The 23,776-nt window shown below is 55.5% G+C and overlaps 1 protein-coding gene across 6 annotated transcripts in view; it reads left to right on the forward strand.

The window, feature by feature from the left end:
• MYT1 (myelin transcription factor 1) overlaps positions 1–23,776 on the forward strand; it is a 65,418-nt gene that overhangs the window by 17,722 nt on the left and 23,920 nt on the right. For 4 of the 6 annotated variants that reach the window (XM_068150344.1, XM_068150345.1, XM_068150347.1 and 1 more), the window contains 9 exons: positions 742–842; positions 9,720–9,774; positions 12,154–12,184; positions 15,710–15,772; positions 16,212–16,459; positions 17,743–18,603; positions 19,403–19,537; positions 21,467–21,605; positions 22,801–22,914. In XM_068150344.1, coding sequence (XP_068006445.1) covers positions 9,720–9,774; positions 12,154–12,184; positions 15,710–15,772; positions 16,212–16,459; positions 17,743–18,603; positions 19,403–19,537; positions 21,467–21,605; positions 22,801–22,914 — 1,646 coding nt within the window. In that variant the 5' untranslated portion in view covers positions 742–842. The remainder of the gene's footprint in view (positions 1–741; positions 843–9,719; positions 9,775–12,153; positions 12,185–15,709; positions 15,773–16,211; positions 16,460–17,742; positions 18,604–19,402; positions 19,538–21,466; positions 21,606–22,800; positions 22,915–23,776) is intronic. The other 2 variants (XM_068150346.1, XM_068150350.1) reach the window with 1 other exon arrangement.

Genomic DNA, 23,776 nt, shown 5'->3' on the forward strand with positions numbered 1-23,776 from the left:
TGTTGGAATAAAGGGAATGTGACAAAACCCTTCCTGTAGAGCCTGCATTCCCCACCACCTCTCTCCTCAGGTGGAGGCTCCTCTCTGCCTGCTCTGGCTTGCTCCCAAGCCAGCTCTGTGTTGGGTCTTGCCCTCAAGACCCTTGTTCTGCACCTTCTCTGTGCATTGCCTCAGTGACCCTCTCCCAAAGCGCTGCTGTCACTTAGGTCTGTCAGGGAGAGCTGTGCAGAGATCCCACCTGGCTCTGGGGGATGTGCAGCTAATGGGTTCCATCTGCTGCTACAGAGGAGCCAATTTTTGTGCAAGATGAAGAATTAACTTCTGAGCAGCTTTCCAACTTTCCACTCTCTGGGAAGAGAGGAGAGAGCGAGGGAGAAGCCCTGTGCAAGCTGCTGTGGCCCCCACGGGGTTCCCAGGCCAGTGCTGGCAGCTGCCTTGTCCAGCCCACCAGTGACCCTCAGTCTTCATACTTTTCTCCCAGCTGAGGACCAAGCTGAGCAGCTTGGCAATGTTTTGGGTAGGCTGAAGGTGGAAGCTGCTCATGGTTGAGGCTCTTGGCTTTGGTGTAGCACCCTGAGGTCCTGCCTGGGGCACAGCGATCATCCTGCAGCAGGGGTTGTATGACCACTAAAGAAAGCAGGCAGGGAACAAACATTGCACTTCCCACCCCCCACTGCTGCTGCTGAGGTGGTGCTGGGCTGAGCCCACGTCCTGACCCCATGTTCCTCTTCCTCTCCCCAGAAAATGAGTTTCGGGGTGAGCTGCTGAGTCAGAGGTGGACCTGCGGGGAGAAGATCAGCAGCTGCGAGGGAGCCGCCAGCCTGCACGGCACACACATCAAGGTGAGCAGGACACCTTTGGCCCTTCACAAACAGGGACTGCTTCGGTGTGGTGACCTCCCACCCCTCGTGCTGGCCACAGGACAAGGGCCACACGCTGCTCCAGCCCTCGTGGAGCAGGCGGTGCTGGAGCTGTCCCGGTACCCAGGGCTTGGAAACCTCTCTCTCCTTGCTGCAGCCAAGCCTCCTGCCTGGTGAATCCCAGCAGGGAGGGCTTCCAGCTGTCAAGATCTGGCTTTGAGTGCAGACATTTCAATCCTTACCTTCCTCTGCAGTGCCATCCCTCAAGGGTGGCTCAATCTGGGTATTTAGGTCAGTCCCAGGCCCGCTAGAATAGGCTCTTTCTCCGCGGCGCCGGCTGGTCGGAAGGAGCCCCTCGCAGACCAGGTGAAGCTGCGGTGCCTGGGGAGGAGACAAGAGCATCATTCATCCCCCCTGGGACCCTGGGGGGCTCAACAGAGCTGCCCATTTACAGCTGCAGCTGTGGCTGATGAAAGAGGTCCAGCCAAGGCTGTCAAACCCCCTGGCACGTTCCCTGACAGCAGACTCAGAAGCTTTCACTAGGCACAGAATTGGGCTGCCCGTGGCACAAATGGAGCTTCCTGTCGCGTTTGTGGCCTCTCAGCAGCGAGGCAACAGCTCAGACGGGCAGCTGGGGCTGCCTGAGTGCTGGAGGAAGCCCTCTCTGGGTGACTGATGCTACCAGCTCCTCCTGTACCTTGCTGCTGCTGCCTCATCCCACATCCCCAGCCAACCTGAGCCCCAGGAAAACCCCGACCCAGCAAAGATCCACCCTGCACCCCCATCCTTCTTCCCTAACAAGCTGTCAGCTGCAGGCATCACCAGTGGGGGGGGGGGGAAGCCCCTACCTTCTCAGACAGCAGAGTAAGCAGTTGTTGCTGTAGTTAAAAGGAGCTCAATTAAGGCTTTTCTATTGAAGCTGCCAAACAAGCACTTAGAGGAGATTTAATAAGACTGTTGGATGTTAATAAAGCAATGATTACAAAAGGGAATGGTCCTGCTACCTGGGGCTCATCTGCTGCTCTGCCTCTGCTCAGCTCACTGCTGAGATCAAGCCCTTCCTCTGACACCCCCCTGCTTAGCAGTGTCTAAACAGAGTACACCTTATCAGGAGATCTTCTGGTGGCCTTGCAGCACTTAAAGGGTTGAGCAGCAGGCTGGGGACAGACTTCTGAGCAGGGCCTGTGGTGGCAGGGCAAGGGGAGGTGGTTTGAACTAAGAGAGGGAGAGAAGAGAGAAAGTTCTTACACTGAGGATGGTGAGAGCCTGGCCCAGGCTGCCCAGAGGGGTGGGAGCTGCACCATCCCTGGCACCATCCCTGGCACCATCCCAGGTCAGGTTGTCTGGGGCTGTGAGCATCCTGCTCTAGCTGCAGATGTCCCTGCTGGCTGCAGAGGGTTTGGACTGGATGCCCTTGAAAGGTTCCTTCCAACCCAGACCAGTTCTGTGACTGGTCTGGGGGCAAGAGGAGGAGTGGGGAGGGGGCAGAGATGCTGGTGCAGGATTTGGGGGAGGAGATGCAACTTTTGGAGGTGGTAGCCGTGGCTCTGCAAAGAGGTCTGCAAAGAGTCACACCAGGGGTACACAAGAGCCTGATTCTGCACATCTCAGCATCCCTGGAGGTGCTCAGGAAGTGTGTGGCTGTGGCACTTGGGGACAGGGTTTGATGGCCACAGTGGTGCTAGGCTGAGGGTTGGACTCAGTGCTCTTGGAGGTCTTTTCCAACCAATCAGTTCTGTGATTCTGTGACCTCAGGCTGCGAGGCCGACCCTGTTGGCCTGCAGTGTTTGAGTGAGCAATGGCTGAGCTCTGGTCCTCTGTTCTGAAAGCCAGGTTGCACTGGGCACCTCAGCTGGAGCAGGGTGCCCAGGCTGGCTGTGTGCTCAGAAACCCTCCCTGTGCTCAAGCACAGCTCCTCACGCCGTGGCAGCAGGGTGTGCAGCGGTGAAGGACGATGGGATGTGGGGCACGTTTGCTGATTTATTTTTGCCTCTGAAGGAGTTCAGGCACAGGATAAAATTTCCCATGACAGGTCTGAAATGAGATCTCTGAAGAGAGCTGAGGGGAGAAGCTGTTAGTGCGGAGCCAGCTGAGCCCATCCGCATGGATGCTCCTGCTGCTGCCCTCGCCCTGGCCCAGCCTGGCTGAGGAAGGACTGAATCCAATCCTCTCTCCCAGCTCTCGGCTCTCCTGTGGCCAGCTAGCTGAGGGCACTGCTGAACAGCAGGCAGGCTGCTGCTGGAGGCTGCCTGCCAGCAGGACAGGTAGGGCTGATGTGGATGGGGCCACCAGAGTCCCCTTTGGAGCCGTGCACAGAGCTGACCCCAGCAATCCCCTCGTGTTGTGCCACTCGAGGATAACCTGCTGGGAAAGAAGCAGCTGATTGCTGAGCTTGGAAACAATGAGGTTGAAGAGCTGCAATATTGCTTTTTTCTTTCCTTCCCCCCCCTTTTCCCTCTCCTCTTCTGAGAGCTGTTTGCAGGAGCAGAGCCACTTGAGCTCTCCCTGCTCGCGAGCGGCGTTCGGACTGCTGCGGCAGCAGCACTTCCAAACAGTCAGCAGCAAAGTAGATGTCAGCTTCCCCCACTGCATGTGAGGTCAGCCCGGGCTGATGCTGGCACGTCGCAAGCTGCAGCTGTGGCTCTGTCCAGCGTGATGCTCAGGAGCATCTTTTCTGCTCGGCTTCACTTCGGGTGAGGAAGCCTCTGCTGAGCACTGACTGCTCAGGGAGCTTCTCCCTGGGCTGCTGCTTTGGGTTTTTTGCCTGGTGGGGGTTGGTCCTTTCCTCCCAACCCCGGCTGCCAGCACAGCTCTGGGTGGATGTTGGTGACACAGAGGTAATTTCGAGTTTGAGGTGGGTCCAGGCTGTGATTTCACAGCTAGAAATGTCAAGGCACGATCCTCCCCCTCCCTGCTTCCCCCTCCCTGCTTCCCCCCGAGAGGCATCCGAGCTGGAGAACACGGCGCAGGGTGTCCTTTCCTGGAAGCAGTCAGAGAGCAAAAGGCAGACAGGGGTTTGCTCAGCCAAGGACAGGACTCACAATAGGTGGAACGTCAGGAGGGTTTAAATCAAGCAGCAAGGAAAACCCTGAAGGAAAAAGGGGGGTGGGGAAGAACCAACCACTAACCTCAGAGTGGTTAGAAAATAGCAGCTGGGAGCCGCTGCTGAGCCTTTTTGAAGCAGAGGCAGAGGCAGAGGCAGGCTCTTGACTGAGGATGGTTTTCCCTGAATCCCCTCTTACCTGTCTTTTAAACAATTAATAGCATAGAGAAGGTCCAGCAGGTCAGAGCCCTCTTCGTTCCCTGCACTCACTGATGGTGCCACAGCACTTTGCAGACAGCAAGTGGCAGAGGGTTGGAGCCGCAGCTCCAGGTCTCCTCACCTTTCTTTAGCCTCCAGCAGCCAAGGATTGGGAACAAAACAGATCCAGATTTCTGCACCTGTAGTGCCTGCCGCAGCCCATGGGGAGGGCAAAACCCCTCCAAGCCAAAAAGCAGAGGTTGGAGAAATGAGGACAGGCTGTTCAAGCCCATCCCCACTGGCTGGTGGGGGCTGAGAAGCAGCTTTGCTGCCTGGCTGGGATGTGTCCCATAGGATACATCCAGCTGGAGCTCAGGGTTTGCTCCCTTCCTTGGCTCCTGCTGATGAAGCAATCCTTGGGTAGGGAAGGAGCAGCAGGCAAAGGTGCAAATTACCCAGCAGATTGCATCCTCCTGCTGGAAACTTGAAGGGGTTTGCTGAGACAAGCCTGGGGACGGTGCAGGTTTCCCACAGCCCCTTCAACGTGGATATGCTTCCCATATTCCCCCCTTTGAAAGGTCCCTCCCAAGCCAAAGCACCCTATGAATCCCTTCTCTTCCCTCATGCTGACTTTGAACCCAGCCTTGAAACAGGGTTGAGGGAGCTGAGCCACCCTCTGACTTTGCAAGGGCAGGGGCAGTGAGGTGTGCTGGGGTCCTGCCTCCTTTTCCCTCACCAGAAGCAGCTCTTTGGTGCTGGAACAGAAGAACCAAGAAGAAAAGCACTCTGCCACAGCTCTGCAGGAAGAGCTGTCATTTCTTCTGGCATTTTCCTCCTTCTGCCTTAGCTGCTGGGAGGCGAATTTAGATTTGGGAGGTTTAAACTGGCTGTGTTTGTCCATCTGTCCCTCTAGGGCCTGGACACAGCTTCCCACAAAGGGCATTTTACTGTACCCACAGGCAAGCACTGATGGAAGCTCTGCTGCTTTCAGAGCAGAATAAACATTCCTGCTGAATCCTCACCTCCCTTTGTCCAGCTGAAGGCTTTCCCAGCATGTTTATTTTCTCTGAAGCACCCTGGTGCTCTTGAGTACATCTAAAGTGTTACTGCTGACCGTGGGGAATTCAGCACAGCCCTTGGTGGCAAATTTTCACGGAGCTGGGTAAAGAGAGGAAAGGAGGAAAGAAGCAAGCAAAAAAAAAACACCTGGGGAGGGACTTCTGACAAGGGCTTGTGGTGCTAGGATGAAGGGCAGTGGGTTTGAGCTGGAAGAGGGCAGACTGAGACTGGAGATGAGGAAGAAATTCTGCACAGTGAGGCTGGGGAGAGCCTGGCACAGGCTGCCCAGGGAGGCTGTGGCTGTCTCCTGCCTGGAGGTGTTCCAGGCCAGGCTGGATGAGGCCCTGAGCAGCCTGGGCTGGGGGGAGGGGTCCCTGCCCATGGCAGGAGGTTGGAGCTGGATGAGCTTTAAGGTTCCTTCCAACCCAAACCATTCCATGAAGAAAATCTCAGCCCTGGAGGTATTCAGTCAAATGAAACTTCAGCTCTGTGCTGCTGGAGCCTTGGCAGCAGAGCAGAGTGACACTGTGGAAGTAGGCTGTGAAAACTCAGCTGACACCTGGGTTAAACTGCCTTCAGGTTTCTCTGTCTGAACTTCATTGATTTACCTTTGCAGCTCTGGGACCTTGCCAGCAGGGCTTGAATCTTAGAATTGTTTAGGCTGGAAATGACCTTTTAGACCATCCAGTCCAACCCTTCACCCAGCACTGCCAGGGCACCACCAAACCATGGCCCTCAGCACCACATCTCCACAGCTTTCAAACCCCTCCAGGGATGGGGACTCCATCACTGCCCTGGGCAGCCTGGGCCAGGTCTTGGCAACCCTCAAGGGAAGAAATTGTTGTGTCAGGAAGCTCCTTTGTGCAGGAGGCACAAATGGTAAGGAACAGCCCTTGTACCATGGCACCTCCAGAGAAAGGGGGAAGAAAGGGGCACCTGGAGAGGAAATGTTCTCAAGGTTACCCTGAGTCTCAGGGGCACAGTGTGGAGTTGAACCCTGGAGCAAGTGCCCTGAGACCCAGCAGAGAGTCCTTTCTCCTGCTCTGCCCTGTGGTGCTGGGTCAGGGAACCTGCCAGATGCTTATCTTGGGTTGATGCAGGAGGCAATGCAGTGATAGGTGAGGAGGAGTGGAACAAACCTCTTTTCTAGCTGGACTAACAGCTTTCTCTCTGGCATCTGGTGGCAGTAATTTATTTGCAGGTTTCCTTTTGGATTGCTTTGTTTTCCATTCAGAGTGAACATCATCAGAATGAAACCCAGATAGCTTCTCAGCTGGGCTGAGAGAGGGCAAATGAAAGTGCCCTGGCAGGCTGCAAGGCTGCAGGCATGCACTGTGTGACCTGAAGTTTCCTCTTAGAACGACCTGTCCAGAGGGCTTCTCGCTGAGGAGGTGACAATCAAGGACAATGATGGCCTGCATCCAAGCCCCAGCACCAGTGAGGCCCCAGAAGCACAGCAAGGGCCATGCCAGCTCATTCGAGGGGCCGGGGGGGAGCAGGGCTGAGCCCAGAAGGGATCTCTGGGGTTTTTCCTGGTGGGAAATGGTTCTGTGATTCTGTGTGGGTTTAAGGAGACTCCACCACCTCTCTGGGCAGCCTGCTCCAGGGCTCTGTCACCCTCCCAGTGACCAAGTTTTCCCTTGTGTTTGTGCAGAAATGTTGGGGTTGGAAGAGTACTCTGAGGTCATTGAGTCCAACCAGCAAACCATCTGACCCTGGCTTGGAAGAGGAGCTGAAGGCAGAGGGAGGAATCCCTTTGTGGTGTGATGAGGAGCCTGGATGGCAGCTCAGAAGTGATGCCTGCTGTTTCGCAGGCAAATATGCCATGAAATAGGATCTTCCCCACTTACAGACAAGCAGCCTGAGCCTGCCCCACCTGCCTGACCGTGAAGGGCAGGTTTGATAGGCAGTGATGCTCTGCTTCACCCCACGGGGTCCCACAGTGCCAGGGAGGCTCATGCCCTGCCCTCAGCTGCCCTTCCTCTGCCTCCATGAATAATTGATCCGCAGGAAACCCAGGTTTGCCAAGGCCAACCTCTGCCAGTTCCCTGGGAAAACTGGCAAAACCAGGGGGGCACAAAAGGAAGCCAAAGCCCTCCCTGAAGCTGGGGTCGGCTGGGGGCAGGCTCGCAGCAGCGCGCAGCCTTAGCGGCCTTGTGGCGCTGGCCGCCTCCCTCGGTGCTGAAAGCCTCCTCGTAAATGTAATGAAGTCCCTCTGACACCTGCTCCTCTCCACGCTTCCAGCCTGAGCCAGGGGTCCGCAGGGAGCCAGGGCGTTAAAAATAGAAATGATGGTAATTGTCTGCCGGGTTGTTGGGGGAAGAGTGCAATGAACGTGGGGCACAACACGGCGGTGCCCGAGCTGGCTGCTGGCAGGGTGCCCGAGGGGCTCCAGCTCTGGAGGCATGTTTTGTTTCCCCTACATTCTGGGGGTTTCATTTTCCCTCTCTTTTTTCTTTCTCTTCTCTCCATTCCCTCGCCTTCCACCTCACAGAAATGATTCTGTGTTCATGCTGGGTTTCTGGAGGGTGGCAGTGGGAGGGGAAAAGGCACTCAGGGAAGTTTCCTCCCTCCCCTTGGAGGCGTTTCCAGCTGTGGGATTCCATTGCCTGAGGATCTCCCTCCACTTTCCCTGCCCAACAGCCTCTCTCCCTCTTTACCACCTCCAGACCTCAGGGAGGAACAAAGAGACCTAAACCAAGCAGTGCATCCTTCAAGGGTGATGGGTGAGGACCCCCTGGACCCTCTGCTGGGGACTGCAAGCAGCAGCCATCAAGAAAGAGTCTGCAGGGGCACTTGGGGATGTGGTGGCACTGCCATCAGAGCTCTGCATCTGTGTCTCTTCCAGCTCCCCAACCAAGAGGAGCAGCTGCTTGCATTCCTCCCTCTGTTAGGGCTGCCAGGGAACTAGCTGTGGAGCTTCCTCATTCTGGGATGGCACAGGAGCTGGTTGCATCCCTCTCCAAGTGGGACTTGCAGAGGATGCTCTAAAGAGAATTTGGTGTTCTGGTGTCAAATACCCCTTGGGAATTGTGGCAAGGTGGGGGTTGGTCTCTTCTCTCAAGGAACAGGGCAAGAGGAAATGGCTTCATGTTGTACCTGAGAAGGTTTAGGTTGGACATGAGGAACAATTTCTTCCCCTTGAGGGCTGTCAAGGCCTGGCCCAGGCTGCCCAGGGCAGTGGTGGGGTCCCCATCCCTGGAGGGGTTTCAGAGCTGTGGAGCTGTGGTGCTGAGGGCCATGGTCTGGTGGTGCCCTGGCAGTGCTGGGTTAACAGTTGGACTCAGAGGTCTTTTCCAACCAAAACAATTCTGTTCTGTTCCATGATTCTGTGACTTGGCCTTTCCCTTTCCTTTCCTTTCTGCTTCTCATTATCCCAGCAGGAAATATCCCAGACAGTAACACTGCAATGGAACCCAAATATTTTTGTCCCCAACCCACCAGACCATAATCCACCTCCCTGCTCACACCCTGATCCTTGGCACTTGCTGCACAGAGAGCATCTGAGACAGAGGCAAGACACAAACCCAACCCTCTGACCACTCCAGCAACTTCACTGACGACTGTGGCCAAGCCCAGTTCTGTATTGTGGCCACAGCTTCTTGCCCTGCCGTGGAGGTCTCCTGCTTTGGCTGCTCCCACCTCCAGGCACAGCCTGATTTCAGTGCTCCCCCTGGCACAGCCTGTGCTGGACCCCAGAGGTGGCTGCACTTCAGCCTCCCACTACCTTGTGGCATGTTGTGATGTTTAATTAATATCAAGCACTTTGAAGTCCCTGATGTTACTTATTCATGCTGCTGTTCCCTGCAGAGCCTCCTGTTTGATGTCCATGTTGCAGAGGTTATTTAGATGCAACCCTCTTTATGTCAGCCTTAACCAGAGAGAGGAGGTTGCTCTGTAGGGCACCACGTGAGCAGCTTCCCTTCCTGGGCAGCAGATCAGCTCAGCTGCATGCTGAGGGACTCCTGAGTGTGTGCTGGCTGCTCACAACACTTCTGTGGTGCAAAGCCAAAGGAATCAGCTCTGGTCCTGAGTGATAGCTCAGGCATAGCCTTTTTCATCACAGCCCATCCCATCTGGGTGTTTGAGCCAGGCAGAGTCCTTGTTGTGTCCCAAGGTGTGGAAACTCACTGAAGGTTCCTGACTTTGGGTCCTGTGGGTTGAACAACAAAATCAATGCCAGGAAGCTCTCTCTCAAGTGCAGGAAAGCTTCTCCTGCCACCCAAGGATTCAGAATCATTGAATCATTAAGGTCAGAAAATACCTCCAAGGTCAAGTCCAACCATCAGGCTAGGCCTCTGTTGCCATTAAGCCACAGCCCAAAGTGTCTACAAGACTTCTGAACACCTCCAGGGGTGGTGACTGCAGCACCTCGCTGGGCAGCCTCTGCCAGTGCCTGATGTCCAACCCAAACCTCCCCTGGTGCAGCCTGAGGCCATTTCCTCTCGTCCTGTCACTTGTGGATGGGGAGAAGAGCCACAGCCAGGTGCAAGATTGTCCTTTATCAACATCTTTCTTCTTGTCTTTCAACAATTCTATATTTTTTTCCCCCATTCCAGATGAGTTTAGAAAATGATGACAAGAGAGCACGCACGAGGTCCAAGTCCATCCGAGGTGAGCAGCTGCCTGTCCTGGGGCCTGGGGATGGCCAGACCTGAGCGTCCTGCACTCTGCTTCTCCCAGACAGGCTTAGATTCTTCAGCTCCAGGCTTCACTCTCTCAGTTATTCTCAGTGCCCCACCCGGAATCCCAGCAGGGTGGTGGGGGTTAGAAGGGACCTCTGGAGGTCATCCAGGCTAAGCCCACTGAAGTTTGCCCTCAGACATGGAGAACTCCCAACCACAAAGCTTTGCAGGCCCTCATCCCCTATACCCAGGGGAAGAGGAAAAAAAGGGGGGGAGGGGGGCAAAGCCCCTTTGCACGTTTTGCTGTAGGGGATGGCAATTGCAGGAGCTTCAGATCAGCTCCCAGGGCTTTCATCATGCACTCTGCCAGAGGCTTTGAAGTTGCACATCTGAGAGTGGCTGGCAGAAGTGGTGCAGGCTGGGGAGGCACACGGGGCCCTCCCTGGCAGGGACCTGAGGACAAACAACTCCAAGCAGAGCTTGGTTCTTACCTATTGTTCAACCTGGAAAACAACCTCTGGGGCTGTCTTTGCATGTGTCGATCCTGGGAGCAGAGGGTGCTTGGATGTGGAGTGCTGGCTGTCGCCATGGGTGGTGCCTTGGCCACGTGGGCCAGTCACGGACTCCTGTCTCCTTTTTGCTTCCATTTTGTGCCTCTGTGTTTGATGGATTGCAAAGGTGGCTGGCAGTGAGGAATGGGCAGGGCTGGCTGCAAGAGTGTGGTGACTGCAGCTTCACCTACACAGCAGTGCTGGGCACCCCCTTCCTCCTCACCTTCCTGCCTCCCTTGTTCTCTTTCCTTCCTTCCTCCTTGCCCTCCTCTCCTTCTTCTTCACTCTCCTTTCCTTCCTGCCTGCCCTCCTTTCCTTCCTTCCTCCTCCTCTTTCTCAGCATCCCCATCTTTTCTTAAACCACCCCAGATGCTGCCAGTCTTGCTGGGCCAAGCTCAGCTCTTTGGGGCTCATTGCTGTGTGCCAGGTACAGAGAGGTGCTCACTCAGGTAGCTCATGAGCACACTCTGATCCTCTCTGTTTTCCTGCCTTCCCCATGCTGGGCTCTGGGTCTCTCCATGTGCAAAGGTAACTCCTCACAGGCACCCTGGGACTTGCCACTGCCTCCAGTTTGTTGAAGTTTCTGAGTCATCCTACTGGGAGCTGGATCCCAGGAACCCCAATTAGCTGAACCAAGTTGAGCAAATACCTTTTGGGTTTCTAGCCTGGGCAAATGCAGACCTGGGGGGGAGGGGGAGTTGTTGGTTTTCTTTCTTCCCCTCCTGCTTACTTGGATTCCTGGCTGGCTGGAAGGTTCCCGCAGCCATGTGCTGATGTTGTGTGCTGTTACTGCAGGCAGTGGGTTGTCCTCTTGGTTACAAACAGGGAGTAACCCCTAAAAACCTCAACAAGCTACCCTGAAACCCAGTAGCACAGCCCCTGGGATGTGCCTGAGTGTGGGCAGGGCCTCCCACTTTGGTCTGCTGTGCCAAGGGGAGGATGAAAATGCCCTGTGGCTGTTGATGTTAAACGTGGCCATTGCAGCAGATTGCTACTGAATGGTGCAAGAAGGAACTGAGAAGCAGAATTTAAAGGCACGAGAGAGCTTGGTTGGTACTTAGCAGTGGCTGAGTTGTGAGTGTGCACATCAGCAGAGCTCCATGACTCCAAAGTCACCAGCTACCAGCACAGAACTGTTTGGGGTAGAAAAGACCTCTGAGATCAAGTCCAGACAGCAACCCAACACCTCCATGGCCACTGAAGCACATCCCCAGGTGCCATGGCCACAGGTTTCTTGAACCTCTCCAGGGATGGGGACTCCTCCTCCTCCCTGGGCAGCCTCTGCCAATCCCTGACCACTCTTGCAGTGAAGAAATTGCTCCTAATCTCCAACCTGACTCCCCTGGCACAGTTCCAGGCCATTTCTGCTCATGCTGTCACCTGACACGAGGGAGCCCTTCTCCACAACCTCTGTTCAGGGAGCTGTAGAGAGCAGCCTCCCCTCAGCCTCCTCTTCTCCAGACTGAACACCCCCAGGTCCCTCAGCTGCTCCTCACCAGCCCTGCTCTCCAGACCTTTCCCCAGCTTTGTTGTCTTCCTCTGGACACACAGAGGTAGTCCCTGATGCTGCAGCCTCATGTGCTGGAGATGAAGCACAGGGAGGAAGGCTCTCAAGGCAGGATGATGGTTTGCTGCAGGAGGAAATGATGGCAGGATAGATTTGTGCCTTCTTTCCCAAATGGGATTCCTGAGGAGAGAGCAGTAGCCCAGCTGCAGGAGGAAGAGGAGCCCCCAGAGCAGGGGATGTCTCAGGGGGGCTGGGCACTCCTGCTGTGGTTTTGACCTTGTGTTTGTTTCCATTGCTGCATCCTGCCCAGTGCCCACGGAGCTCATCGGCCAGGAGGTGAGGTAAGGACCCTGCTCCTCCTCAGCGGGGGGAGGGAGGGGAGGTCCTGTGCTGGGGCTGCCTCGGGTGAAGCCCCACAGCTCCCTGCAGCTTTGAGACTCTGGATGAGGGGAACAAACTCTTGGAACTCATGGAGTGGAGGAGGTCTTGCTGGGGGTCACCTCCTTGTGTCCAAGTCCTTGGGGCAGCAATTGACAACACACATTAGAGGGACCACAGGAGTTAAAGGGATGAGAACATGAGGTCTGCACGGGTCAGAGTGGAGACACTCCAGCCATCCCCTGTCCCACCCCAGATTTAAGCCCCAGCACCCCCCAGTGCTTGTGTTTCTCGTTGCTGGATCACTGGGGCCAGACTTTCTTTCCCACCTATTTCCCATCCTCTTTTTGCCCCTAAACAATGTTGTGTCACATCACTGCTCGTGCCAGATGCTCATCCCGTGGCCCTGTGACCCCTGCAGAGCCACCAAGGTCCTGTTGTCACCCATTCAGCAGTGCTGGCACGTGAACAGCAGCAGCCAGAGGAGCTGGAGGGAGCCTGTGCAGCCCTTCAGAGCTTCTCCTCGGAAGCAGCAGCTTCCCCCACCTCTGAGCTGCCTTTAAGCCTTGCACCAGGGCTCCTGGAAGGAGTAGGAGCCTTCAGCACGGACAGGCACTAATAGCAGGGGCTGCCTCTCCCAGCCCTGTGTGTGTCAAAGAGTAATTGGACCTTAACCAACCCAATTCCAGAGCATCCTGCTCTCCTGTCACTCCAGGAGGAGCCAGCAGTGGCCATGCCACTTCTCCAACTTTTATTGCTGAACACTTGAGTGGAGGTGGTAATTGGAGCAGGTGACATATAGAAGGGGCAGGACCCAGTGCTCCACAAAGCCATCTCTGCAGCTGTCACCTAATTGCCTGAATAACTGGACGATTAATCGACTAATTGGAAGCAGGACATCGTCTGCATGACAATAAGAGGCTCCTTTTGTCAGCCCTAGGAGGGCTGAGGAGAAGGGGAGAGCAGGTTGGTGTGGAGGCTCTTGCAGGGAGGGAAGGGAAGGAAGAAAGGAAGGAAGGAAGGGAGGGAGGAAGGAAGGGAGGGAGGAAGGTAGGCAGCAAGCTTTAATAGACCTCAAAGCCCCATTTTCCTTTCTGGGATTCCTGCCAAGCTAAATGAAACCTCCCCAGAGGAGAGCAGGGCAGGCCTGGCCCAGAGCAGGGCAGGCATCACCTCCTAGCTGGTGCTTTTGAAAGGGAACCCACCAACACTCTGAAGCCAGAGGCATCCCCAGTTGTCACCTGCTTTGGGAAGCCTCGGTGCTGAACCACCTGGTTCCTGCTTAGCTTTTACTGCAGGTTTCCTTTCACCACATTAAAACCCCCACAACCAAACCCAAATAAAAAGCCATGAAAAATGGTCTGGGAGAGGGGTGGGAATCTGTATTGGCTGAGGGATGCTTAGCAAAGGCTGTAGCATCTTCATCAGAGCTGCTCTTGTTCCCCACTGAAGAGGGCAAGTCACTGGTGACATAAACACTGCTCTGTCTTTGGCTGGGCTCTCACTTACAGAGCGTCTGGGGCTGCCCAGGACAGAGCAGCCTCAGTCGTGCCTGGGAGTAATTCAAGTTACATGGACTTTCAGACCACGATCAGAGGCAGCAGCAGAGAGGGGAGCTCCCTTTTCTGATCATGCATGGTAGTGGGACAAGGGCTTTTTCTCTATGACCTCGAGTGTGTTCCTGGGACTGGTGGGCAAGACTCCCCCCAGAACCACCTGGGAGCCATCCCCCAAGACATGGCGTTGGGGGAGGCTCAGTATCTTGGGTGGAAACCAAGCCATGAGCAAAGGCAACAGCAGGAAGAGAGAACTTCACCTCAGGGGGATCAGGGGGTGCAGCTTACCCCCACACCTCATCTAGAAGGCCATGCCCCTTTTGGGGACACGCTGCTGTCGCTTGTCCTCTCAGCTTTGCCAGACCAAAGTCTCCCTGGAGGAAGGATTCCGCTCCCCTGACCTCAGCAGCCCTTTCTTTCTTTGGTCTGAACTGCATTCTTTGAGCACAGTGATCTGACTTGTGCTGGCTGTTCTGGAGAGCTGAGCCATTAATAGCCCCCAGAGCTCCTGCATGCCTTGGCCCACCCACACCTTCCTGCTCCTGAGCGTTCTGCAGAGGCTGAGCTCTGCTGAGAGAGGAGCTCCGAGTCCCTAAAGCCTGGCTTGCCACTTGGTCCTGTTTAATGCTGTCCTGTGTCTTTAGCTGCAAGAGTAAGAGGCTGGCCAGCTGCCCTCTGGGCTGGTGCTGCCTCCTCCCTCTGCACTGTCATCAGGAGGTTTCATTAGCACCGCAGCTCCCCGGCCGAGGCCGAGGCCGATGCGCTGCTAAATGAGGTTATTAATCCTACACGGCCCCGGAATTCCTCAGATGTCAAGCCAGTCACTTGGGCATCCCATAATCAATGCTGTAATCTGGTTTTGCCAGAAAATGTTTGCTTTAATGCTTCTTATCTGGAGCCCTTATAGCTGCTGGAGCTGGGACTAATTACACCTTCAGGGCAGGACCAGGGCCCAGAGCTCCTTGGAAGTCTTTAACTCATCCTCCTCTGCTCAGCAGCAGGAACAAACGCAGGGATTTGGGGGACCTGGACACCTGAATCCCCTCTGTTCCCTCAAAAGTGAGGCTTTGAGATGCTTTTAAGGATTTCTGTCCCAGTGATCTCCACCCAACTGATCTGGTGAAACCTCCTCAGCCCTGCTCTTCCCAGAGAGCCACCCACCTCTTGGTGCAAGGCTCCTTGCAGAGCCATCAAACAAGGGAGAAGTCTGTTACAGCATCCCAGCATGGTGAGGGTTGGAAGGGACCCCTGGAGCTCACCCAGCCCAACCCCTGCTCCAGCAGGGCACCCACAGCAGCTTGCCCAGGAGCACCCTGGCCAGGGGGGGTTGGAAGCTTTGCAGAGGAGATGATTCCACAACCTCTCTGGGCAGCCTGCTCCAGGGCTCTGCACCCTCACACCAAACAACTTTCTCCTCATGGAACCTCCTGGGTTCCAGTTTGTGCCCACTGCTCCCTGTCCTGTTGCTGGGCACCACTGAGAAAGTCTGGTCCCATCCTCTTGCCTCTCACCCCTCAGACAGTGGCCACCATTGATCAGATCTCCTCCTGCTTTCCTCCTGCCCCAGTGCTGAAGCGAGGCGTGGTGGGGAGGCAGGGAGCAGCAGTTGTCCTTGTTTCCAAGCTTGCTCTTACACATGCAAAGCTTTAATTAAACATCATCATAAAACTATAATGAACCGTTCATCTAATTAAATGGGGTGAGTCATTTCATTAACTTTTAGCAGGCTGCAAAGCTGCTCTCCTGCCCTCCCCACTTGGAATTCCAAGGGGCAGGCAGAATCTTTTGAAGGAAGTTCTCTTCCCTTTGGGGGTTGTTTTGTTCCTGCTCACAGGACCCTTTGTAACTGACCTGACTTTCCACACTTCCACTGCAAAGTGACATCTCCAAGGCCCTGTGGTTGTCCTGATGGTTGCTTGTTTCCCTCCCCAGCTGTCCAACCCCAGGCTGCAACGGCTCAGGACACATCCGTGGGAAGTACGCGAGACACCGAAGGTGAGATGGGGACAGGGGTGCTGGGGAGGGCAAAATGCCAGCAAGAAGTCCAAGGACAGATGTGGGGTGGAGAGAGGCTGCTCCAGAGCAGCAGCCCAGCTCGCTTGCCCTGCCTGCCAAAGAGCCCAGTTCTGTTTCTCCATCAGTCTGTGAGGGATCCTGGGGGATCTGCTTCACCAAGCTGAGCCCAAACCGGGGTGGAAGAACCTGGCTCAAGTGCTTGGGGTCTGTGGGAGCTGTTGGTCTGCTCAGTGCCTCCATAGGTGAGGAGAGAAAGGCCACAGAGGGCTACAGCAGTTAAAATCCAGGCTGGTGGTGGATTTTAGTCTTGGTGCTGGTGCATTTGTCCCACTTGCCTTTGCCTAAGTAGCTCAGATGCCATAGCTGTGCCTCGCTCACCGAGCGGTGTCTCCTCTCTGCTCCTTGATCCCATCTGCAGTTTACAAAGCTGCCCTCTGGCAAAGAAGAGGAAACTTCAGGATGCAGAGGCTGAACACCTGGTGTCAAAGAGGAAATCCCATCCACTCAAGCTGGCCTTGGATGAAGGCTACAACGTCGACAGTGACGGCAGCGAGGAAGCTGAGGCCAAGGAGGAGTCCGGCTCCGAGGAGTCTGAGGGGACGCTGGAGGAGGACGAGGCAGAGGTGGTGGAGCAAGAGGAGACCCACAGCCCCGAGCTGGCTGAAGGTGCTTGCAGTCTGCAGCTGAAGAGAGGACAGGGAGTGCTAATAACCAGGAGTTACAGCTCTGCTGGGTGGTTCAGGGGATGGGCCGCAGAATCACAGAGTTGTTTGGGCTGGAAAGGCCTCCAAGATCATCCAGACCAACCATCAGCCCAACACCTCCATGGCCACTCACCCCTGTCCCCAGGTGCCATGGCCACAGGTTTCTTGCACACCTCCAGGGGTGGTGACTCCACCACTCCCTGGGCAGCCTGTTCCAATCCCTGACCACTCCTGCAGCAAAGGGATTTTTCCTGCTCTCCATCCTAACCCTCCCCTGGCACAATTCCAGGCCATTTCCTCTATCAGCTGATACCTGGGAGAAGAGGCCAACCCCCACCTGGCTCCAGCCTCCTTTCAGGCAGTTGTAGAGAGCCATGAGGTCTCCCCTCCTTTTCTCCAGGCTGAACTACCCCAGCTCCTCAGCTTCTCCTCCTAAGTCTTCTTGTGGGAGACCCTTCACAAGCTCCAGCACCTCAATGTCATCAGAGTGCGGAGCTGTCCCTGCAGCTGCACCCAGCTGCTGCTGGAGAGGAGGGGTGAGAGGCCAACAAGGTGTCCACACCTCAGGTGTCCTTGTGCCCCTCGTCCACTCCAGGGTCCTTGCACTGTGCTGCTCCCTGGTTTGGAGCCCCTGCTCTTGGGAGCACTGGCAATGTGGGGACCAGATGGCTGCTGACAGCTTGGGTGCTGGGAAGCTGCATGCACCTGAGGCCCCCCAAAGCTTCCCGGTGGAAATCCCTTCCCAAAGGCACTCCCTGGGGCTGCTGCAGGCTGGAACAGCCAAACAGCCAGGCTCTGCTCTCGGCTGAGCTCAAGTAAGGCACAGAGGTCTTTATGAGCCTATGGAATTACTTTCTTTTCCTCCTTTTTTTCCCTTTTCCTCCCTCTCCTCCCTTTTTCTCCTTTTCATCTTTTCCTCTTCTTTCCTCTTTTATCTCCTTTATCCCCTTTTCCCTCCTTTTTGTTTTTCTTTCCTTCTCCTCCTTTCCTGTCCACTGCTCCTTTTCCTCTTCATTTCCTATTGTCCTTCTTGTTTTTCTTTCCTCCATTTTTCCTTTTCCTCCTTTTCCCTTCTGCTTTTTTATCCTTTTCTCCATTTTTTAACATTTTCTTCCATTTTCCCCCCTTTCCTCCTTATTTTTCCCCCTTTCCTCCTCCTTCTTCTTCTTCTATTTCTTTTCCTTCTCTCCCCCCCACCCCTTTTCTTTCTTTTCCTCCTTCTCCTCACCCCCTCCCACCCCCCAGAGAGGAACCCAGCAAAATCTTCCCATTATGGACAGAGCACAGCCACAGCCACCTCTGGGCCCAGCAAGGCCAACTACAGCAGCTACCAGGAGATAATTGCCAACTCTCTCCTCAACCTTGGCCAAATAGCAGAGGAGACCCTGGCCATCGAAGGGCAGCTGCCTGAGGAGGAGTTGCAGGTCCCCAAGCCACCACCCAACGTTGTGCACTTGGTCCACGAGGATGCAGGAGAGGAGCTGGTGGAGGAGGAGTGTGAGAAGGAGATCATCATCCAGACGGAGGACGCGGAGGAGGTGATCGAGGTCACCAGCGAGCGCAGCAGCGAGCTCTGCCCGGAGCTCCGCCACGACGCCAGCTGCCAGGAGCCCTGCAAGCTGCAGAAGGCTGAAGAGGAGGAGGAGGAGGAGGAGGAAGAGGAGGATGAAGAGGAGGAGGAGGAGGAGGAAGAAGAGGAAGAAGAGGAGGAAGAAGAGGAAGAGGATGAAGAGGAGGAGGAGATGGCTCCTGAAGTGATCTGTGAGGAAGCTCCTCACACGTCTCAGGACCCCCAGCAAAGCCACTGCGAGGGGCAGTTCAGCCCCAAGCCGGAGTACTCTGTCATCGTGGAGGTCAGGTCGGACGACGACAAGGACGAGGATGCTCGCTCGCAGAAGTCGGCGGTGACCGACGAGTCCGAGATGTACGACATGATGACCAGGGGCAACCTGGGGCTGCTGGAGCAGGCCATAGCCCTGAAGGCTGAGCAGGTGAAGGTCGTGCGGGAGCCCAGCAGGCTGCCGGGGGAGCAGGGGAAGCACTTCCAGGTGGATGAGAAGCAGAACAAACCCATGGACAGCATCCGCAAGAGCTACTATGGCAAAGGTATGGCGGCGAGCCTCCGCGGGCCTCCTTCCTTCCCATCCCCAGGCAGAGCTGAGCTTGCCTGAAATGAGGCTGCTGGGGAGGTTCACAACCCACAGAGGGATTTGGGCAATGCCCAGAGGGGTGGGGACCACCTAGAGGTCATAGAATCACTTTGGGTGGAAAAGAGCTTTAAGAGTCCAACCCGTACCCCAGCACTGCCAGGGCACCACCAAGCCATGGCCCTCAGCACCACAGCTCCATGGCTTTGAAACCGCTCCAGGGACTCCACCACTGCCCTGAGCAGCCTGGGCCAGGCTTTGCAAACCTTTTGGGTAAAAACATTTCCCTCATGTCCAACCTAAACCTCCCCTGGGACAACTTGAAGCCTCTTGTCCTGTCGCTTGTACCTTGGGAGAAGAGTCTGACATCCACCTGGCTCCAGCCTCCTTTCAGGGAGCTGCAGAGAGCCAGAAGGTCTCCCCTCAGCCTCCTTCTCTCCAGGCTGCACACCCCCAGCTCCCTCAGCTGCTCCTCCCCAGCCCTGTTCCCCAGACCCTTCCCCAATTTTACTGCCCTTCTATGGACCTGCTCCAGTCCCTTAATGTCTTTCTTGGAGTGAGGGCCCAATAGTGGTGCCAAGATTCAAGGTACTGGCAGGCTGCTCTCAGGCCTCCCTGGAGCCTTCCTTCTCTTCTCCAGGCTGAAGAGCCCCAACTCTCTCAGCCAATCCCCATACAGGAGGTGCTCCAGCCCTCTGACCGTCTTGGTGGCCTCCTCTGGACCCCCTCCAACAGAACCCTCTCTCCACACTCCCCAGATGCCTCCAGACCCGAGAAGCGAGAGATCAAGTGCCCCACTCCCGGCTGCGACGGCACCGGCCACGTCACAGGACTCTACCCCCACCACCGCAGCCTCTCGGGCTGCCCGCACAAGGACAGGATCCCTCCCGAGAGTGAGTACCGGGGGGGAGCCTGCAGCCTGCTCGCCAGGGGCAGCTGCACACCCGACGGTAGAGTGTCTCAAGCCCTGTGTGGATTCCAGGGAGCTCCCAGTGGTGCGATTTGGAGGAGCGAGCTCCTGGCACAAGCCTGATGTTACTCCCCGGGGGCAGGAGGGGGTTCCCGGCGCGGGGCGGTGCTTTGCCGGGGCGCTCCGGGGTGTTGCCATCCACCGGAGCGCCAGCGCTCCGCACGGGGAGATCGTGAGGACGGGAGAGCCTTCTCAAAGATTTTTAGCACCATCCTGTGGAGAAGGAGGTCCTGCTCTGGAGCAGAGAGAGGCTTCAGAACGGACTGCCCTGCTCAGGGGGTGTGGAGCAGCTCCCACCTGCACCCTGTCCCTGCCTGGGACTCCGTGCTGGGGAGAAGGGGAAACCATTGCCTCGCTCTGCCCCGAGGGGCTGCGGGCGGAGGAGCTGCTGCGGCTGTGTGGGGTCAGCTGGATGCCCTCTGAGCATCCACAAGGTGCTCTGCCAAGACCCAGCTGGGAAGTTTTGACAGCCTCAGAGCAGACTTTTGTCTGTATATGAATAAATATCTATGTAGAGAATAGAGAGAAACAACTTTGTACAGTTAGAAAGATGTATTTCAGCCACCAAAAATGAGTGAGTAGATTAAACCCCACTGTGCACATGAAAATAGACACACAGCTGTATGAACAAATCTGTGTGTAGAGGAGAGATGGAAACACCTTTGGCTACCTAAAAAAGATATTTTTTATCTATTAAATGACTGGATTCAAAATAGCCATCCATATGGAATTAAACACACACACATATCTATATAAATCAATACAGAGAGGACAGAGATAGCTCCTGATCTGTTTGATACACTAAAAGTAAATGAATCTGCTGTAAATGACTATAAAATCAACTCTTCAGAGAGAGACTTTCTTCCTCCCTCTCTACCAGCACCCCAAGCAGCTTTCCCTGCAGGTGCACACAAAAATCAGTGTTGCCTGTCCGTGATAAGGGCACAGCAGATCCCCCTGCCCTTAAGAGAGAAGAGGCATAGAAGAGCCTTTCCTTGTCAGTAATTCCAAAGGCTGCAGAGCTGCCATCAGCACAGAGCTGCAGGAAGCAAGGAGGGAACCCAGCTGTCCTCACACCAGCCCGCAGACAAGGAGGACAAGAAAACAAATCCCAGCACAAAGTACCCAGAGCAAGCCAGGGGCCTCAGGGAGGCCTGCAGATCAAGTTGTGTCTTTGCTTGTGAGGCCACAGCTGTAGGAAGCAAAATAATCCTGGAGATTAAAATACAAACCAAACCCAGAGCCCAGAGAGAGCAAAACCTGCAAGCAAAGAGCAGTCCTAAGGGCGAAGCTGAGACACAAACTACCTGAAACTGGCAGAGCTGGCTCCAAGGCAGCGACGGGCAGGAGGGGCTGGGATGGAGAGGGGGAGGCTTGGTCATGATCAGCAAAGGAGGAGAAAGCCCAGAGCTGGGTGCAGAGATGCCAGCCTGGCACTGAGCTGAGCCCTGGTGCCGAGATGCCAGCCTGGCACTGAGCTGAGCCCTGGTGCAGAGATGCCAGCCTGGCTCTGAGCTGAGCCCTGGTGCAGAGATGCCAGCCTGGCACTGAGCTGAGCCCTGGTGCAGAGATGCTAACCTGGCACTGAGCTGAGCCCTGGTGCAGAGATGCCAGCCTGGCACTGAGCTGAGCCCTGGTGCAGAGATGCCAGCCTGGCACTGAGCTGAGCCCTGGTGCAGAGATGCCAGCCTGGCACTGAGCTGAGCCCTTCTGCCTTGCAAAGCTTTGTTCCCTCCGTGCAGATGAGTTCTAATGCCAGCCTTTCCCCTGCCCTGATTTCTAGGAATCCAAAGTACAAGGCTTGATTTTGTCTTTTTTGTTTTTTTTCTTCTTTCCTCTGATTTTTATCAAGTTGTTTTTGCTTCCCTTCCCCTCTCCCCTTCCCCTTCTCGCTCTGAAGTCCTGGCGCTGCACGAGAACGTGCTGAAGTGCCCCACGCCCGGCTGCACCGGACAGGGTCACGTCAACAGCAACCGCAACACGCACAGGAGGTACAGCTTGACTTCTCCCCCAGCGTGGTCAGAGCAAGGGTGGAAGCAGAGCACCCAGCCCCAGCAAGCCTTGGCTGCACTTGCCCAGGGAGGCTGTGGCTGCCTCCTGCCTGGAGATGCTCCAGGCCAGGCTGGATGAGGCCTGGAGCAGCCTGGGCTGGTGGGAGGGGTCCCTGTCCATGGCAGGGGGCTGGAGCTGGATGAGTTTTGAGATCCCTTCCAACCCAAATCATTCTATGATTCTTTGAATGTAGGAACTAAGATGGGTGAAGCAGGGATGGACCCTAAGACAAGGGATAATGTGAGAAAGCAAGATGGGGAACTGGGATTGTTTAGTCTTTAGAAGAGGAGGCTGAGGGGAGACTTCATCTCCCTCCAGGACTTCCTCAAAGGAGGATGGAGCAAGGGGGAGGTTGGCCTCTTTTCATGTGCAACAAATGACAAAGCAAGAGGAAAAGGCCTCGAGTGTGCCAAGGGAGTCTCAGGTTGGATAGCAGGAAAAATGCCTTCCCAGAAAGGGTTCTCAGGCCCTGGCCCAGGCTGCCCAGGGAGGTGATAGAGTCACCACCCCTGGAGGTGTTCAAGAAATGTGTGGCCATGGCACTTGGAGACATGGTTTAATGGCCATGGTGCCCTTAGGCTGCTGGTTGGACTGGATCATCTTAGATGTCTTTTCCAGTGGCAACAATCCTCTGGCTGTGATCACCATGAGAGCCAAGATGCCCCAGAGAAGCAGAGCCAGGCTCACACGCAGGATGTGTGTGAACAAAAGCCATAGTGGCAGCCCTGCACATCAGACACGCAGCTGTTTCCCCACAGTGCCCTTCAAACAGCCCTGCAAAAGATCCCAAGACATCCAAATCAAAAATGCCAACTAAGTGCTGAAACCACTTCAGGAAACAGAGCTGTGCCCTCCTGCCCGTGGGGGAGCTGCCTCCTTGATCCACCTCAGGGCCGCGGGGACGCTCTGGAGCTCAGCCTGGGGAGATTCAGCAGTGGGTGACTGGCTGCTCTGCTGCTTGCCCAGGCTGAAAGCAAACTCGGAGGGTGGTGCTAACCCCCCAGTGGAAACTCTTTTTCCCGTGGGCTCAGAGCAGCCTGACATCCTTGCTCACCCCTGAAGTGAGGATCCTCATGCTCCTCCCTCACACTCCATTTCCTTCTCTCTTATTCTTCTTGTCTCCTTCTCCCACAGTTTGTCTGGGTGCCCCATTGCTGCTGCTGAAAAGTTAGCCAAATCCCATGAAAAGCAACAACCCCAGGCTGGTGATCCTTCAAAGAGCAGCTCCAATTCTGACCGAATACTCAGGTAAAACGGGAGGCTGAGACCCAGCACCCCGCAGCCGCCCTGCCCCAGCCTCCCTGTGATCCCCCACTCCCCAGAGCATCCATCACAGCTCCCTCCAGCTGCATCCTGATACTGCTGAGTCCCCTTATTACCATCATAGGTCTGGCCAAGGTGGGGAGGTATTTAATTGATGATCCCAGGGAGGGCACTGAGGACAATGAATTGCTTCTGTAGCATCAATTAATGCTGAGGCTACAGGCCAAAGGGTTTCAGCAGTGCAGCAGAAGACATTTGTGCCTCTGGCTCTGCAATGCAAACTGCCAGAGAATGATGGCTATTATATTAGCATTATAAGTGGGGTGGGCTCAGGGAGGGGGAGGAGGAGATTCAGCTACCATAAATCACATGCTGGCAGCTTCCCCCAGGTCCAGCTGCTTGTCTTCCTTCACCATGCACAGTTCAGAGGAGAGAGAGCCACCACTCCCTCCTAGCCAAGCCCCATTTCTTTGGTGATTGCACCCACCTCCATCAGCCTGGGGGAAAGGGCTGGTCTCAGGGTAGGGATGGCCCTGAGGGAGGGTGGCTTCCGTAGCTGATGTGATTCATGAAGCTGCAGATGGGATGGAGTCTGGTTAGAGTTGTTTTGCAACAAGATAAACCCCACAGCGGTGCCCTGAGCCCCCCCAGCAAGGTGCTGAGCTCTGATTCAAGTGTTTATTTGCTCCCCAAGACTCGAGGCACCCCGGTGCACCAGTGCCCCATGCTTAGGAAAGGCCATTTAGGGTGATGACTTATTTATTTGCACTGGAGTGCTTTGAGCTCATCTGGAGCATGCTCTGTGCTCCAAGGAGCTCCTGCTCTGAGGACTTGCTGGAGGTGGGAA

The sequence above is a fragment of the Melanerpes formicivorus genome, unplaced genomic scaffold, assembly GCF_026170545.1.
Source record: "Melanerpes formicivorus ecotype bairdi unplaced genomic scaffold, bMelFor1.0.p_v2 SCAF_19, whole genome shotgun sequence".
Classification (NCBI taxonomy): Eukaryota; Metazoa; Chordata; class Aves; order Piciformes; family Picidae; genus Melanerpes; species Melanerpes formicivorus.